Here is a 13,505-nt window from a genome sequence, read left to right as displayed (position 1 = left end):
TCTTTTTAAAAAGTCAATTTAAAATATTTTTACTCGACTTCAGAAAAGTTATTGATATTGTGATTTTGTGACACTCTCCTATCACTTGATGATTAGGAAAAAAATCAGACTCTGGATTTTTTGGTTTCCCATATTGCCAATTCGGTTCCATTTGATTGGTTGACGTGAATCCTCACTTCAGTCTTATATTTTAATCTGAACCATTGACACGTGTACAACAATGGACCCGACACTATCTTGTTCCGACCAATCTCAAAGAACATAAAAATCCTCTTTAAGATACGCTTTGAAGATAAACTGATAAGCCTATATCTCACCTCAAACCCATCTCATCCGTTCAATCAACCACGTCATATAATCCAACGGTACATACTTAATCATTAATCCACAGCCACAAAAACTCATCTTCAGCAAAGTTACAAATCCCCCACCAAGTCTTTATTTCTTCACAATCATCTCTGAACTCATCTTTCAATCTCTCTTGATTCCTACCAATCCCATTCTTCTTATTACAGTAAAGGGTTCTCTGGTCGGATCTTCTGAGACTAGTGATAATGGCAACTGTCACTACTCATGCCTCGGCCTCGATTTTCAGACCTTGCACTACTTCAAAGCCAAGATTCCTCATCGGTTCTTCCGGTAAGTTGAACCGCGACTTGTCGTTTAAAACGATCGGTTCATCCTCCAAAACGTCGTCGTTTAAGGTTGAAGCTAAGAAAGGAGAATGGTTGCCCGGTTTGGCATCGCCTGACTATCTCACCGGCAGGTAAATTTTGCAAACTACTACTGTACATTCAAATATCGGTTTCAAATAACCGGAACCACCTTTGTAATCGATTTGTTACGTTAGATCAATCCGGTACCGGTTTAGTTAATGTACTAATAGGCCTAGCTAGGCCTCGTTAGGTTAGACCGAGTTGGTTCGGTACCAGTTTAGTTGATGTTGGAAGGTATGGTAAATTGCTCACTCACTCTTATATTACCCGTATTGCAGTCTTGCCGGAGACAATGGGTTTGACCCGTTGGGTCTAGCAGAGGATCCAGAGAACTTGAAATGGTTCATCCAGGCAGAGCTGGTCAACGGACGATGGGCCATGCTCGGTGTCGCAGGGATGCTTTTGCCGGAAGTTTTCACCAAGATCGGTGAGTCACCATTTGACATTACCTGAAAAAAATTTGTAATATTTTTTCAAGAACTTAACACAGTGATTGTCAAATCTGTTGGTAGGAATCATAAACGTTCCGGAGTGGTACGATGCTGGGAAAGAGCAGTACTTCGCATCGTCCTCGACATTGTTCGTGATCGAGTTCATATTGTTTCACTACGTTGAGATCAGACGGTGGCAAGACATCAAGAACCCAGGGAGTGTGAACCAAGACCCTATCTTTAAGCAATACAGCTTACCTAAGGGTGAAGTCGGTTACCCTGGTGGTATCTTTAACCCGCTTAACTTTGCTCCTACGCTTGAGGCCAAGGAGAAAGAGCTCGCAAACGGTAAGCTTACGAAAAAACTAAATTCGTTATTTTGTCAGGCAAGAATAGCTTAGAGTTAAAAGACTAAAGACCAGTTTGTTTGTTTTGCAGGGAGGTTGGCTATGTTGGCATTCTTGGGGTTTGTGGTTCAACACAATGTGACTGGAAAGGGACCATTTGAGAATCTGTTGCAGCACTTGTCTGATCCATGGCACAACACTATTGTCCAAACCCTCAGCGGCTAAAGATTTAAGACAGACTTATGAATCTCATCTCTCTCTTATCTTCCATCAGTTTCATGTCTGTCAGCGAGTGTGTTTCATCTTAGAGTTCTTGGATTTTGAGCCTGAATTGGTGTTGAATCGTTGTCGCTACATGATTAAATTTAAAATCTTCAATGTACAGAGGAACTAAGTTAATCAACATTGTCGTAGTCCTTAATATTTATATATTCATGTGGTAACAGTGATTTAAGCACAACGTAGAATCCCAATCTCTTAATACATTTGCAACAACAACAAAAAAAAACCTAAAGTTTCGGTAAGCTTCGGTTTCTAGACTTAGACAACAGGTACCAACAAATCATTGGCTACAGATCTTAAAAGACACGTAGTACACACATAGAAGCCGTTTTGATTGAAGAGAGAAGAGTATATACATCATTAGTGCAGTTAAGGATATAAAGCAGGTTACTAGCTCTGTTTTGTTACTGTCCTCTGGACTGTTGAAACACCATCCACGAATTTTGTTCGGAAGAGAACATTGGCATTGTTGAACATTCCTTCTTTCAGTGAAACCACGATGAACTGAAAGAGAAGTCATATCAGAGAGCAGCAATGTTTGAGATATCAATGGATTGATAAGTAGAGCTTTCTGAATCATGGGTATAGCTAGTGAATACAAAATCATAGAAACCCGCAAAATTTTGTGACCTGTGAATGTGGGAAATGAGCTTTTATCATTCTTCCTATGTTCTGCGTGTGGCTGAGATCAAGAGCTGCATCAACCTGATAAAAATAAAGTCATGAGTTCTCTTATGTCTTTTGAGAATGCCATCAAACTTAAAAAAAGGTCCTGTTATCGTGAACATTGTCAAGATCACTGAAAACATGAACTTAACGTTACATATTGAAAATGTAAAGCGAGAGCAATGATTCATAGAAATGTAAACTCGTGATGTACCTCATCTAAGATATAGAGAGGAGCTGGCTTGAAGAGAAGCAATGCTAGGATTAAAGATAGTGCAAGAAGAGATCTTTGCCCTCCACTTAGCTCAGATAAAGACTGTTTCCAAACACTTCCAAAAGCAACACGGACCTCAAGGCCATCAAGGAAATTACCTCCTTCTGGAGCTTCTAGTTTTGCCATGGTGCCAGGTAGTAGACTTGAAAAAATGGAACCAAAATCCCTGATGAGGATCCAAGTGTAAATATCGTAAATCGATCTCACGATGAAGTTAAAAGAAGTGAATCACATGGTTGAACAAGCAAAGAAAACTAAATAAGCGACTCACTGATTAACTTTAACCCATGTAACTTTCAGTGTTTCTTTTTTCTTCTCATCAAGCTCCTCAATCACTTTCTTAATCTTGGATTTATCAGTCTATGAAAAATGAAAAACCACAGTTAGTAAATGCGTGTAAAACTGTTAAAACTAAATCGCACAGACCCTCCAAGTCTTCAACACTAACCTCGATTATATTTTTCTTGGTCATAAGAGCATTATATTCATCTTCTGCTTTCTCAAACATAGCCATGACCTTCTTGTTTACTCTTTTCTCGAGACTTTATAGTTTATACGAGAAATGAATAGCCAGGAAAGGAGAGAAGAGTAATTTCTCAATTAGTTAAAGAGAAGAAACAAGAAAGAAAAAGAAAGCACATTCCATTGATATTGCATTGCATAGGTGTAAATATTATAATACTCAGAAACATACCTTGATTGTTCTGTCTGGAGCCTTTCAAGTTCTTCTCTTGCTTTATAAGGATCACGGGATTCAAAATCATAGTTCGTCCCTTCTTTACCAAAAAGCTGCTTCTCAGATGTTATCCATGTATGCTTCTCAACAAGTTTGTCTACCTTCACAGAACAATTCTTCTGATCCATCTCCATCCTTGTTACCTATGCAGAGTAAAATGTTCGCCCATGAACAGTTACAGTGTGCATTTCTTAAAATGTAGAATTTCAGTAAATACTACTTATCAACTAATAGAGTATACAACATCTTCAATTTTTATTACAGTCGAATTACCAGGAACTCCTAATACTTATATCCACCTCTATCATCCAACATCCAGTCCTACTTCAATATTAATGTCAAAGCAATTAAGTAAACCCAGGACATCTGTCATTAAATAGGGAGAAGAGCGCCGCAAGAATTGAAGAGAGAATATACCTCATTTTCTAACTTCTTTCTGTCAAGCTTCAAGTCACTAATCTTCTGCAGACATTTTTCCTGGTCTACGATAGAACCACTAATCTGTGTATCACATTCCTTCCTCTTTGCATGTATCAACTTGAGCTCAGAGAGAGACTGATCATGATTCTTCTGTATGGCATCCACCTGCAGGGGTATCACATCCACACGTTACTCATGTATTTTTTAATTTTAAAAGACACGAATACAAATAATTGCAGTACCTTGGATCGTTGATTACCCACATCTGAATCCAGAGTGTTAATTTGCTTCTTCAATGAAGCTAGCTGGCTCTCTAAAGATGACTGTTCCTGCAACACTGCTTCTTGCTCCATCACAAGCCTCTCCCTTTCGTTTTCATGACCCTATGAGCAAGAGAAACATATAGCATAAGCTATGAAGCCATTTTAGAAATGTAAAAGGCAAAAAAGTTGGTAAACCAGGTTAAAGAAAAAGATTGTAAAAGTTCAACGGCAGAGTCAAAGACTTTGATGAAAAATCTGGAATACCTTTAGATCTTTTGAGGATGCCTGAATACGAGCTTTGATAGTTTTGATATTCTTTTCTAAGTCCTTGAGTCTTCCTTCTCTGTTCTTATCATGATCTTTGATGGATTTCTCCAGCGTGGAGACAGTATCAGCACAACTTTTGTAAAGATTTTCCTTCTCTGTGATTTGGGATCTCACTTCTCCAGCCTCTTCTTCAAGTTTCTTCACCGCCTCACCAAGCTATATAAGGAAGCGATGTGCCTATTAGCAACGATAGAAGGCAAAAATTCGAATTCGGAAATTTAAGCTAGAAGGATGTAGATAATGGGAGATACGTTGACAAAAAAAAAAGATGCCAAATGGAGATACAAAAACCTTGTGGTGCTCGTTCTGTTCAGCCCTTTTTAGAAACAAGGACATGTCATACATTTTCAGCTCCAACTGTGCTTTCATGTCTGTGAATTTCTTTTGAAGAGGCTGAAGCTCATTGATCTGCAGTTTAAAGAACCAGTAGGGTTTAAAACTTAATTTTACCAAGAAACCCAAAGAGCCAGCCGATAGCAGCATTCTGTAGGAGCCTTCACAACCATATGTGATGTACCAATAAATCCTAGAAAATCAAACATGAAATATAAATATGCTGCAACTAAACATTTGTTTCATTTGAGCCAGAAACAACCAAATTGATCAACTATCTGAGATGACGAGACATCTAAATAAGGTTCAAAGTGTCAGTTTCAGCAGCTCAGATTATATTTTCTTGTAGATCACCAATGAACAAACATGAGCCTCGAGTTCCAATGATCCAGATCTAATTCTAACCTGAAGTACATGACTACATGTATAAGATATGGGTATGTACTTCAAACGGTTTGTCATAAATTATATGATGCCTAGCTCAGCTGCAATAGCATATATATATATATATATATAATTGAAGGAATATACCTTCGCTTCAATTTCCGACAACCTTTTCTGATGTACGTGAAATTTTGCTTCAGCTTCTGCCAGATCATGAAGTTGTCTTAGCAGATCACATCCACCCCTACAACAGAGGAATACGAAATATACAATGTTTTTGGTCAGGTTATAGGCATTGCTGAACCATATCTGTATGAAACCGAGAAGATATTTACAGGTCTAATAGAAAAAATGACATACTTGCGACTTCCACCAGTAAGAAGACCACTTGGCTGAAATACATCACCTTCAAGTGTAACACTTGGAGTTCGAATTTCCCTATTAAATGCTACCTGCCGAACAAGCATTTGAGAGACAAATTAAAGATCTAAAGAAAATTGAGTTGTCTTGCCGTCAAAATATAGGTATCTAATAGTCGAGAAGACAGTAACGAAAATAAGTTATGTCTGATAAATGCATTTACAACCCAGCAACGCAATCAAGTTTTGAGAAACGATAAACATAAGAACCCTTTCTCTCTGGTAGACAACTATATATTATTGATAGGATTTAATTTTTGCCAGAGTCGTATCCCATATTCCCATCCGCTAATATAAAGAGGGAAATCATCATTTGAAATTTTGAGAGAAGATTGAGGCTATGACAATATAACCAAAGGCCCAGCTGAATTTACATGTCAAGTAAGGTTGTTATACAAACAGCTTAGAAATCAAACTACATCCTTAACAAACACAGAGTCAGCACACATGCACTCTAATGTCTGGAAAAATACTTACTTCCTTTGCCGCATCAGTAGTTTTGCAAACAAAAGTGTAACCAAAAACATATTCCATAGCATTCTGCAAAAAATTAGAACATGTCAAACGAAAATAAATAGTCATGAACTCATGGTATCAGCTAATTTTGGTACCGTGAGCAGGCAACCAACCCACCTTTAATTCTTCGCTATAACCAACTAAAGAAAGTGCCAATTCCGCATTACCCTTTCCAATCTAAAAATTAGTAGAGAGTCAGCAAGGAACAAAGAAAAGGGAGTTGAATTTGACAGGAATTAAAAAAAAGATCCACATACCAATCTAACAGTGGCTTGCTGCACTCTAGGTGGAACTAGGTGAGATTGAATTTTGTTGAGAGGAATTATTGTAACTCTCCTCCGAAGATCACCCTTTTGAAGGAGCTCTTTTCCAGTATCTTCTGTGTCTACAACAACATTAAACAACTTCCCACCAGCAGTAACCTGAAAAAAATAGTCACCTTAGAACTCCTATGATCCGACAAAGTATAATGACATGATAATTCCCTACTTACTTCCAAAGCTGTCATTGAGGACTTATCATTCACTTTTATCAGTTTTGCAACCACACCTTTCACCTTTGATCGATCAAAGTTCTTCACAGGATCACGGTATGTAAACTGTACATTTGCTAATTGAGCTGAAAGATCGCTCACTTTGTCTTTCAGCCTTCGCCCAACTTCAAGTTCCAATCCTCGATCCTGAGAGTAAAATTCAGTCACGGATGTATTCTTTGTGCAAACAAAAGAAGAAAATAAAATAATCTAGAAAAAGCATGCTAAATGCTAACCTTCTCCAATGCTTCCATCTGACCCTCTTTATAAGGAAGAGAATCAAGTGCCCTTTTTACACTATCAACATCATTTTTTCTAGCATCAAGTTCATTTTCCACTGCAACAGCTTCTTCTTGTTTTGACATCAACTGGGACTTTTTCTCTTTTAGCTCTTTTTCACAGTGACTAATTTTGGTATTCAGCTGCTTCAACTCCGTTTCAGCTGATCCAACAGAAATCTTAGCATCACGTAGTTGATCTTCAAGACATTTCTCTTCATCTCCACTACTCTTACCAGCTATCACACCCTAATTATCAAGGGACATACATCCAATTAACAAACAAGACTGATTCAGTAACTAAAGATTCTTCTTAGTGTACCACTGTACCTGGTGTTCTCTTTCACACTCTTCCAGTGTGGTGGAAAATTCCTGGAATTTTCGTTTTAGATCTGCTGCTCCTTCGTCGCACTTCTTGAGAGCTGTAGCTCTCTCTTCTACAGATTTCTTCAAATCTTCTATATTATGAACAATCTGGCAACACCAAAAGTTATCAGAAACAGCTGAGAGTCAATAACAATTTCACACCAAGATAATAACTGTCGGCTAACCTTTTCAGCATTCTTCTCTTCGCCCTGAAGGGTGTCCTCCATATTATTAAGCTTGGATAATTCACGTGTAACTTCATTAGACAGTGAATCCACTTTGTCAGACAAATTTTTAACTTCTCCTCCCATGCTGGCTTCCCTTGCCTTAGTCAAAGCTTTAACTTGGTTCTCCAGTTCCGATAAATCTCCCTGAGTCTTTTCTATCTCTTCGTCAATACTTGTCATTTTTGTCTTCATTTGTTCAACCCCATGGAGAGAATTGTCTCTAACTTTCTCTGCTTGAACATACTCAAAAGCGATACAGAACCTCTTTACTCGTTCTAGTTCAGCGTTACCATTAGCCCACTGCATATACTGCGCCTTTTCTCTCCTAAGCTTCTCCAAAGCTGGCAATATATCATGCTCAAGAAGCTTATTAATCTCATCAACCTTGGTTTGCTTTTTCTCTAACGTCTTTAACGCAGCCTCTTTCTTATTCTCATACATTCTTGTCCCCGCAGCTTCTTCAAGCATCGATAAAATCTCCATAGGTTTCATGTTCAAAACTTTGGTTATACGCCCTTGCATAATGAGAAAATGAGGATTATTAACATTAAGCTGCACCGAGTGGAAAAGGTTCTGAACTTGACTTGGTTGAGCAAGCTTCCCATTGATCAAATACTTGTTCCTTCCACCAACCACAATCTTCAAAACACACACAAAAAAAGTCACTCTAAGCAAAAACATTTTAAAAAACGAAACATTTCTCACGAAACCTTAAGTGAAATAAAGTACTTACTTGTCTAGTTACGATAATCTCTGAGTGATCTTCATAACCTAAAGGACTTCGGTTTCTCTCGGAGTTATCGAAAGTAATCGAGACAGTGGCTTTAGTAATCCCAGCTTGTCCTTGTTTGTAAACGAGTTCTTGTAGATTAGAAGCTCGAACATGCTGGAGATTAGTGATACCCAGAACGAAGCAGATTGAATCGAGGATGTTTGATTTCCCGGACCCGTTTAGACCCGTAATCGCGTTGAAATGCGGGTCGAAACCCGGAACCACTGTCCTCGTCGCGTATGATTTGAAACCCTCCAAGCATATCTCCTTTATATGCATCTTCCCCCAAAATTTTACCCTAATTTAGAAACTAAAAACCCTAGAAATTGAAACCCAGATTAAAGTATCACAACAACAAGCTTAATTCCGAAATTGAAATTCGCAGATCCTAAATCTAACCGTTGCAGGAGAAAACAGAGACGAATCTCCAAAATTGAGAGAGCGAATTTGAATTTTTTTTTTTTTTTTTTTTTCAATTTTACCAAAACAAATTAAAAAAAAAAAAAAAAAAAAAAAAAAAATTCTCAGTTTAAAAAATTGGGGTTTTTCGGATTTGGTAGCAAAAGAGCGGGAAAGTGAATTTGTAAACCCTACCCTAACCGTAGATCGAAATAGATATTTCGGTTTGGTTTGGGTCGGTGCGGTTTGGGTCGGTTCGGTTCGGTTTCTCGAGTTATGGATAAACTTCTGACGCAAAAAGAGTCTTTTATGAACTCTCTTTGGATTCTATCTTCTTCTTCACAGAGCTGGTGGGGAAAAAAATCTCAGCAATGGCGCTACGGACACTCTCAACGTTTCCTTCTCTTCCTCGTCGCCTCACCAGACGTGAACCAAATCTCACCGTGATCTACCGGAAGCAAGCGACTTCAATCGTATGTAAATCCATCGCTAGTTCTGAATCTCCGGTTTCGCTCTCGGAACGAGATGGATTCGCTGCGGCTGCTCCGACTCCTGGAGAAAGGTTCTTGGAGAACCAACGAGCTCATGAAGCTAAGAAAGTGGTGAAGAGAGAGATTAAAAAGGAGAAGAAGAAGAAGATAAAGGAAGAGGTTGTGCGTAAAGTTGTTGATACCTCCGTCTCGTGTTGTTACGGCTGCGGAGCTCCGTTACAGACTTCCGAAGTTGATTCTCCTGGATTTGTCGATCTGATCACTTACGATTTGGTATGAATTCGAGCTTTTGGAATCTTAATTTTTACTTAGTTGATTTGATGCAATTGAAGTGAGTTTTTTGAAATCTTTTGTTAATTATTATTGTAGAAGAAGAAGCATCATCAGTTAAGAACTATAATATGTGGAAGGTGTCAGCTTTTGTCACATGGACATATGATTACAGCAGTTGGTGGTAACGGAGGATATGCTGGTGGGAAACAGTTTGTATCAGCTGATGAACTTAGGGAGAAGCTCTCTCATTTGCGCCATGAGAAAGCTTTGATTGTCAAATTGGTGAGAGTAGTTTGTTAGAATGTCAAGAAGTCAGTCATCAACATGATGTAATGGTTTGATGCATTTTGTGGTGTCACAGGTTGACATTGTGGATTTTAATGGAAGCTTTTTAGCTCGTGTTCGTGACTTAGTTGGAGCTAATCCGATTATACTAGTTATAACTAAGGTAAGGTTTTTACAACCAGGCTACTTCTTCAATCTTTTTCAACTTTTTTCTGATAAAGAACTGTGTTTTGTACTGTTAGATTGATCTTCTTCCGAAAGGAACAGATATGAACTGTATTGGGGATTGGGTTGTAGAAATGACCACGAGGAAAAAGCTTAAGTAGGTATCAAGTGCTTATTTACTAGGTTTGTTATCATAATGTGACTTAATGTTTCTGGAGCTAATGACTGATTTGGATGGATGTAACTTTAACAGTGTGTTGAGCGTCCATCTCACAAGTTCAAAATCTCTTGATGGAGTTAGCGGAGTTGCATCAGAAATCCAGAAGGAGAAAAAGGTATATACCATGAATTGGCTTACATCTTGTTTCCTTTCTGGCTCAATATGGGATAATATAACCTTCTATTCGTTTATCTCCTGTAACTTAACCTCTCCATCCCTGTTTTTATTTCAGGGACGAGATGTCTACATTCTGGTATGTGCATTCTCAATTTTTTTTTACAAAGATTCTAGCGGACTGAGGAAATTTATTGTTTTAGCTTAACGTATCTTAGGCAAAGCTGATTTTCTCTTATGACCAATAGAACAACTAAGTCTACACTACCCTGTTCTATCGGATTCACCAGTTCATACAGGAGATAGAGGCTGTGCAATTTTACAGAAACTTCTTTGACAGTCTGATAAATATTCATTCATCATTTCCTCATCATGCTTTCACAGGGTGCAGCAAACGTAGGGAAGTCTGCATTCATCAATGCGTTGCTGAGTAAGTCAATTTGTTCTCTATTTGCTATATGTCACTTGTCGTTACAGTTTGTATCTGCTTGAATACTTCCTTTCTTCTTGTCTAAGAATACGTGCTGTTTTATTCTAGTAGGGCTAATTTTTTCACAATTTAGGTTGCATCTATAAATCAAGTTTGAATGGTTCTATATGTACTTCATTATACAGAAACAATGGCCGAAAGGGACCCTGTTGCCGCAGCGGCTCAAAAGTACAAACCAATTCAATCTGCTGTCCCTGGAACCACCTTGGGTCCAATTCAGATCAACGCCTTCCTTGGAGGAGAGGTATAAACTTAAACCACCACCATTTTCGTAGAAATTTCCGAAATTCTGCCACCAGTAGACATCTGCTAAAGAATACCTTATTACCACAGAAGTTGTATGATACACCGGGTGTGCACCTACACCATAGGCAAGCAGCTGTTGTTCATTCAGATGATTTACCCGCCCTTGCTCCTCAAAATCGGCTCAGAGGCCAGTCTTTCGATGTAAGTCTTCTATATTATAGCCAGGTAAAGCCGTAAAGATTACTTTACGGTAACATAGTATGATGATTTTACTATCCTTTTGTTCCTTACAGATTTCAACTTTGCCAACTCAATTGTCAAGTAGTCCCAAGGGTGAGAGCTTAAATGGTTATACATTTTTCTGGGGAGGTCTCGTCAGGATCGACATCTTGAAGGTAAAAATTAGAACCGGATGAATGCTGAATTATGTTTCACAGGGTATCAGAGTGTTTTTAAACCATTACATACTTGACATATTACAGGCTCTACCGGAAACATGTTTCACATTCTATGGACCAAAGGCTCTTGATATTCATGTAGTACCAACCAAAACAGCTACGGACTTTTACCAGGCAAGTTTCTATCACCATCAGTAACAACTTTGTAGCTAACATGAAGATAAATTCAATCTTCTTATTACCATTTACTTGATACCCATTTATTCTGCAGAAGGAACTGGGTGTGCTTCTGACACCTCCATCAGGGAAAGATCAGATTCAAGAGTGGAAAGGATTACAATCTCATCGTTTACTCCAAATCCAAATCATCGATGCAAAAAGGTGATGTATTTATATTCTATTCCTTATCTATCGTTAGTAAAACGAATGCTCATCATCTAACGTTGACACACTTGTTGATCAGACCGGCTAGTGATGTGGCAATTTCTGGGTTAGGATGGATTTCAATTGAACCAATTCGCAAAACACGAGGAACAGAACCGAGAGATCTCAATGAAGCAGAGCATCAGATACGTATTTGTGTCAGTGTGCCAAAACCAGTTGAAGTATTTCTCCGACCAACATTACCAATTGGTGCTTCAGGTGCTGAATGGTATCAGTACCGTGATTTAACCGATGAGGAAGAAGAAGTAAGACCCAAATGGCACTTCTAAATTTTTGTTTAGATGCAAAAGTATCGGCTAAGTTTTCTCAAACCCAGAGTTAATACATACAGTATGTAACATAATGGTAAAATATAAAATTGTTTGTAATGAAACTAGTATTCAATAAATTAAACATCAAGTGAACAACATTTCAGAAACTGAAAACTAGAAAAGCTCTACAACAACATATAAAACAGTAAAAAACAAGTCATTACACATCGATGGCATCTCCAGTAGATGAGCCACGATCATCTTCTGCCGGAACCACCACGTTGTCATACACTAACGCAGCTGTGGCTCCTCCAAGCAGAGGCCCAACCCAATACACAGCTTGGTTCTTGAAACTTCCATAAATCATCGCCGACCCAAAGGCACACGCTGGGTTCATGGACCCTCCAGAGAACGGACCAGCGGCTAGAACATTGGCTCCCGCAACAAACCCTATGAATATAGGTCCTACGGCTAAAGGTAGACCACGTCTCGGATCGTTAGCCGTGAACACGGTATAGACCAGGACGAACGCTAAAACACCTTCAAGAATCGATGCTCCAAATCCCGTCATTTCTCCGGCAATCTTATAGATCGGTACGTGCTGATAATAAATTCAAACACAAAAACATAACAAAACACAAATAAGATATAAAAAAAAAAAAACATAGAACACAAATCAAACAAAAATTAAACGAAACCGGTGTAACACAAAAATGTTTAATCACCTGTTCGACGACAGTTACTTTAAGGACAAGACAAGCCATAACAGAGGCAATCATCTGAGAAGTCCAATAGAACATAGCGGTCGGAACACTAATCCGACCAGCAACCGCCATCCCAAACGTAACCGCAGGATTCACATGGCCACCAGAGACGTTCCAAGAGATGTAAACAGACGAAGACAACGCAAACGCATTCGCAATCGCCGGTATTAATACACTAAACGGACCCGACACATCACCCGCCATCAACTTCCCTGATGGGAAAAAAAAAACACGATTAACAATTTCTTCTTATTACCAAGAAGGATCAAACTTATTTAGAAAACAGAGTAAAATTACTTGAAGCCATGACGGAACCAACGGCAGCGAGGACGAAGAAGAAGGTAGAGATAAACTCCGATACGTAACATCTCAACGCATTCATACTTACTACTCCTTGAAACTTACTTGAAAACGATGTTGGAATCATTCTTCTCATCAGTTACGTTCAAGTTTTTTTTTTTCTTTCTTTTCTCTGTTTTTGTTGTTGAATGAACGTAAAGTAAAAACTATAAATATTACGAGAAGGTAACGACTTTTGATAAAAATGAGTTAAAAAAAAAAAACATTTTAGTTAACCGTCTCCTCAAAGAGAGTGAGAGGAGTGGGAAGTTATTATTTACAGTTCTCACGATTCATAATTTTCAGAAATGCCCTTACGTGGATAAATCACAAGTGT

The 13,505-nt window shown here is 38.4% G+C and overlaps 4 protein-coding genes across 5 annotated transcripts; 2 read left to right on the top strand and 2 right to left on the bottom strand.

The window, feature by feature from the left end:
- Positions 1 to 83: 83 nt before the first annotated feature.
- LOC104790953 (chlorophyll a-b binding protein 4, chloroplastic) lies at positions 84 to 1,954 on the top strand. The gene is made up of 4 exons (XM_010516750.3): positions 84 to 766; positions 995 to 1,143; positions 1,229 to 1,495; positions 1,586 to 1,954. Exons 1-4 carry the CDS (start codon positions 555 to 557, stop codon positions 1,717 to 1,719), a joined length of 762 nt encoding a protein of 253 aa, XP_010515052.1. The 5' UTR covers positions 84 to 554; the 3' UTR covers positions 1,720 to 1,954.
- On the bottom strand, positions 1,906 to 8,810 carry LOC104790954 (structural maintenance of chromosomes protein 2-2-like). 2 transcript variants are annotated; one of them, XR_015559064.1, is made up of 20 exons: positions 8,251 to 8,810; positions 7,476 to 8,156; positions 7,255 to 7,398; positions 6,883 to 7,173; positions 6,608 to 6,793; positions 6,372 to 6,536; positions 6,232 to 6,291; positions 6,076 to 6,138; positions 5,540 to 5,631; positions 5,327 to 5,423; positions 4,754 to 4,988; positions 4,400 to 4,618; positions 4,115 to 4,255; positions 3,870 to 4,037; positions 3,411 to 3,595; positions 3,165 to 3,258; positions 2,988 to 3,076; positions 2,657 to 2,882; positions 2,407 to 2,481; positions 1,906 to 2,280 (listed from the first exon to the last, which is right to left on the bottom strand). XR_015559064.1 is itself a non-coding variant. In XM_010516751.3 (20 exons), the coding sequence occupies exons 1-20, from the start codon at positions 8,566 to 8,568 to the stop codon at positions 2,167 to 2,169; spliced, it is 3,525 nt and encodes a 1,174-aa protein (XP_010515053.1). In that variant the 5' UTR covers positions 8,569 to 8,810; the 3' UTR covers positions 1,906 to 2,166. The 2 variants fall into 2 exon arrangements, 1 of the variants encoding a protein (XP_010515053.1); XM_010516751.3 differs by having other exon boundaries at positions 4,754 to 4,870.
- A 193-nt stretch (positions 8,811 to 9,003) lies between these two features.
- LOC104790952 (NO-associated protein 1, chloroplastic/mitochondrial) lies at positions 9,004 to 12,232 on the top strand. The gene is made up of 13 exons (XM_010516749.3): positions 9,004 to 9,452; positions 9,549 to 9,734; positions 9,814 to 9,900; positions 9,980 to 10,059; positions 10,156 to 10,237; positions 10,355 to 10,375; positions 10,621 to 10,666; positions 10,852 to 10,970; positions 11,060 to 11,173; positions 11,266 to 11,367; positions 11,455 to 11,544; positions 11,642 to 11,751; positions 11,834 to 12,232. Exons 1-13 carry the CDS (start codon positions 9,060 to 9,062, stop codon positions 12,081 to 12,083), a joined length of 1,680 nt encoding a protein of 559 aa, XP_010515051.1. The 5' UTR covers positions 9,004 to 9,059; the 3' UTR covers positions 12,084 to 12,232.
- On the bottom strand, positions 12,176 to 13,414 carry LOC104790951 (putative aquaporin TIP5-1). The gene is made up of 3 exons (XM_010516748.2): positions 13,127 to 13,414; positions 12,791 to 13,041; positions 12,176 to 12,666 (listed from the first exon to the last, which is right to left on the bottom strand). The coding sequence occupies exons 1-3, from the start codon at positions 13,263 to 13,265 to the stop codon at positions 12,286 to 12,288; spliced, it is 771 nt and encodes a 256-aa protein (XP_010515050.2). The 5' UTR covers positions 13,266 to 13,414; the 3' UTR covers positions 12,176 to 12,285.
- Positions 13,415 to 13,505: the final 91 nt, after the last annotated feature.

Source organism: Camelina sativa, chromosome 6, assembly GCF_030686135.1.
Source record: "Camelina sativa cultivar CO46 ecotype springtype chromosome 6, ASM3068613v1".
Classification (NCBI taxonomy): Eukaryota; Viridiplantae; Streptophyta; class Magnoliopsida; order Brassicales; family Brassicaceae; genus Camelina; species Camelina sativa.
This window is presented reverse-complemented; position numbering and strand designations above follow the sequence as displayed.

What these genes read in the sequence shown, in the direction of transcription:
- LOC104790953 (XM_010516750.3), top strand. Translation starts at nt 555, where the DNA reads ATGGCAACTGTCACTACTCATGCCTCGGCCTCGATTTTCAGACCTTGC. An exon ending in CCTGACTATCTCACCGGCAG is followed by an intron (nt 767 to 994) that starts GTAAATTTTGCA and finishes CCCGTATTGCAG; the next exon opens with TCTTGCCGGAGACAATGGGT. An exon ending in GGAAGTTTTCACCAAGATCG is followed by an intron (nt 1,144 to 1,228) that starts GTGAGTCACCAT and finishes ATCTGTTGGTAG; the next exon opens with GAATCATAAACGTTCCGGAG.
- LOC104790952 (XM_010516749.3), top strand. Translation starts at nt 9,060, where the DNA reads ATGGCGCTACGGACACTCTCAACGTTTCCTTCTCTTCCTCGTCGCCTC. An exon ending in ACCACGAGGAAAAAGCTTAA is followed by an intron (nt 10,060 to 10,155) that starts GTAGGTATCAAG and finishes TAACTTTAACAG; the next exon opens with TGTGTTGAGCGTCCATCTCA. An exon ending in ACGCCTTCCTTGGAGGAGAG is followed by an intron (nt 10,971 to 11,059) that starts GTATAAACTTAA and finishes TTATTACCACAG; the next exon opens with AAGTTGTATGATACACCGGG.
- LOC104790954 (XM_010516751.3), bottom strand. Translation starts at nt 8,568, where the DNA reads ATGCATATAAAGGAGATATGCTTGGAGGGTTTCAAATCATACGCGACG. An exon ending in AGATTATCGTAACTAGACAA is followed by an intron (nt 8,157 to 8,250) that starts GTAAGTACTTTA and finishes TGTGTTTTGAAG; the next exon opens with ATTGTGGTTGGTGGAAGGAA. An exon ending in GAAAGAAGTTAGAAAATGAG is followed by an intron (nt 3,596 to 3,869) that starts GTATATTCTCTC and finishes TACTCTGCATAG; the next exon opens with GTAACAAGGATGGAGATGGA.
- LOC104790951 (XM_010516748.2), bottom strand. Translation starts at nt 13,265, where the DNA reads ATGAGAAGAATGATTCCAACATCGTTTTCAAGTAAGTTTCAAGGAGTA. An exon ending in TGGTTCCGTCATGGCTTCAA is followed by an intron (nt 13,042 to 13,126) that starts GTAATTTTACTC and finishes TTTTCCCATCAG; the next exon opens with GGAAGTTGATGGCGGGTGAT. An exon ending in AAGTAACTGTCGTCGAACAG is followed by an intron (nt 12,667 to 12,790) that starts GTGATTAAACAT and finishes ATTTATTATCAG; the next exon opens with CACGTACCGATCTATAAGAT.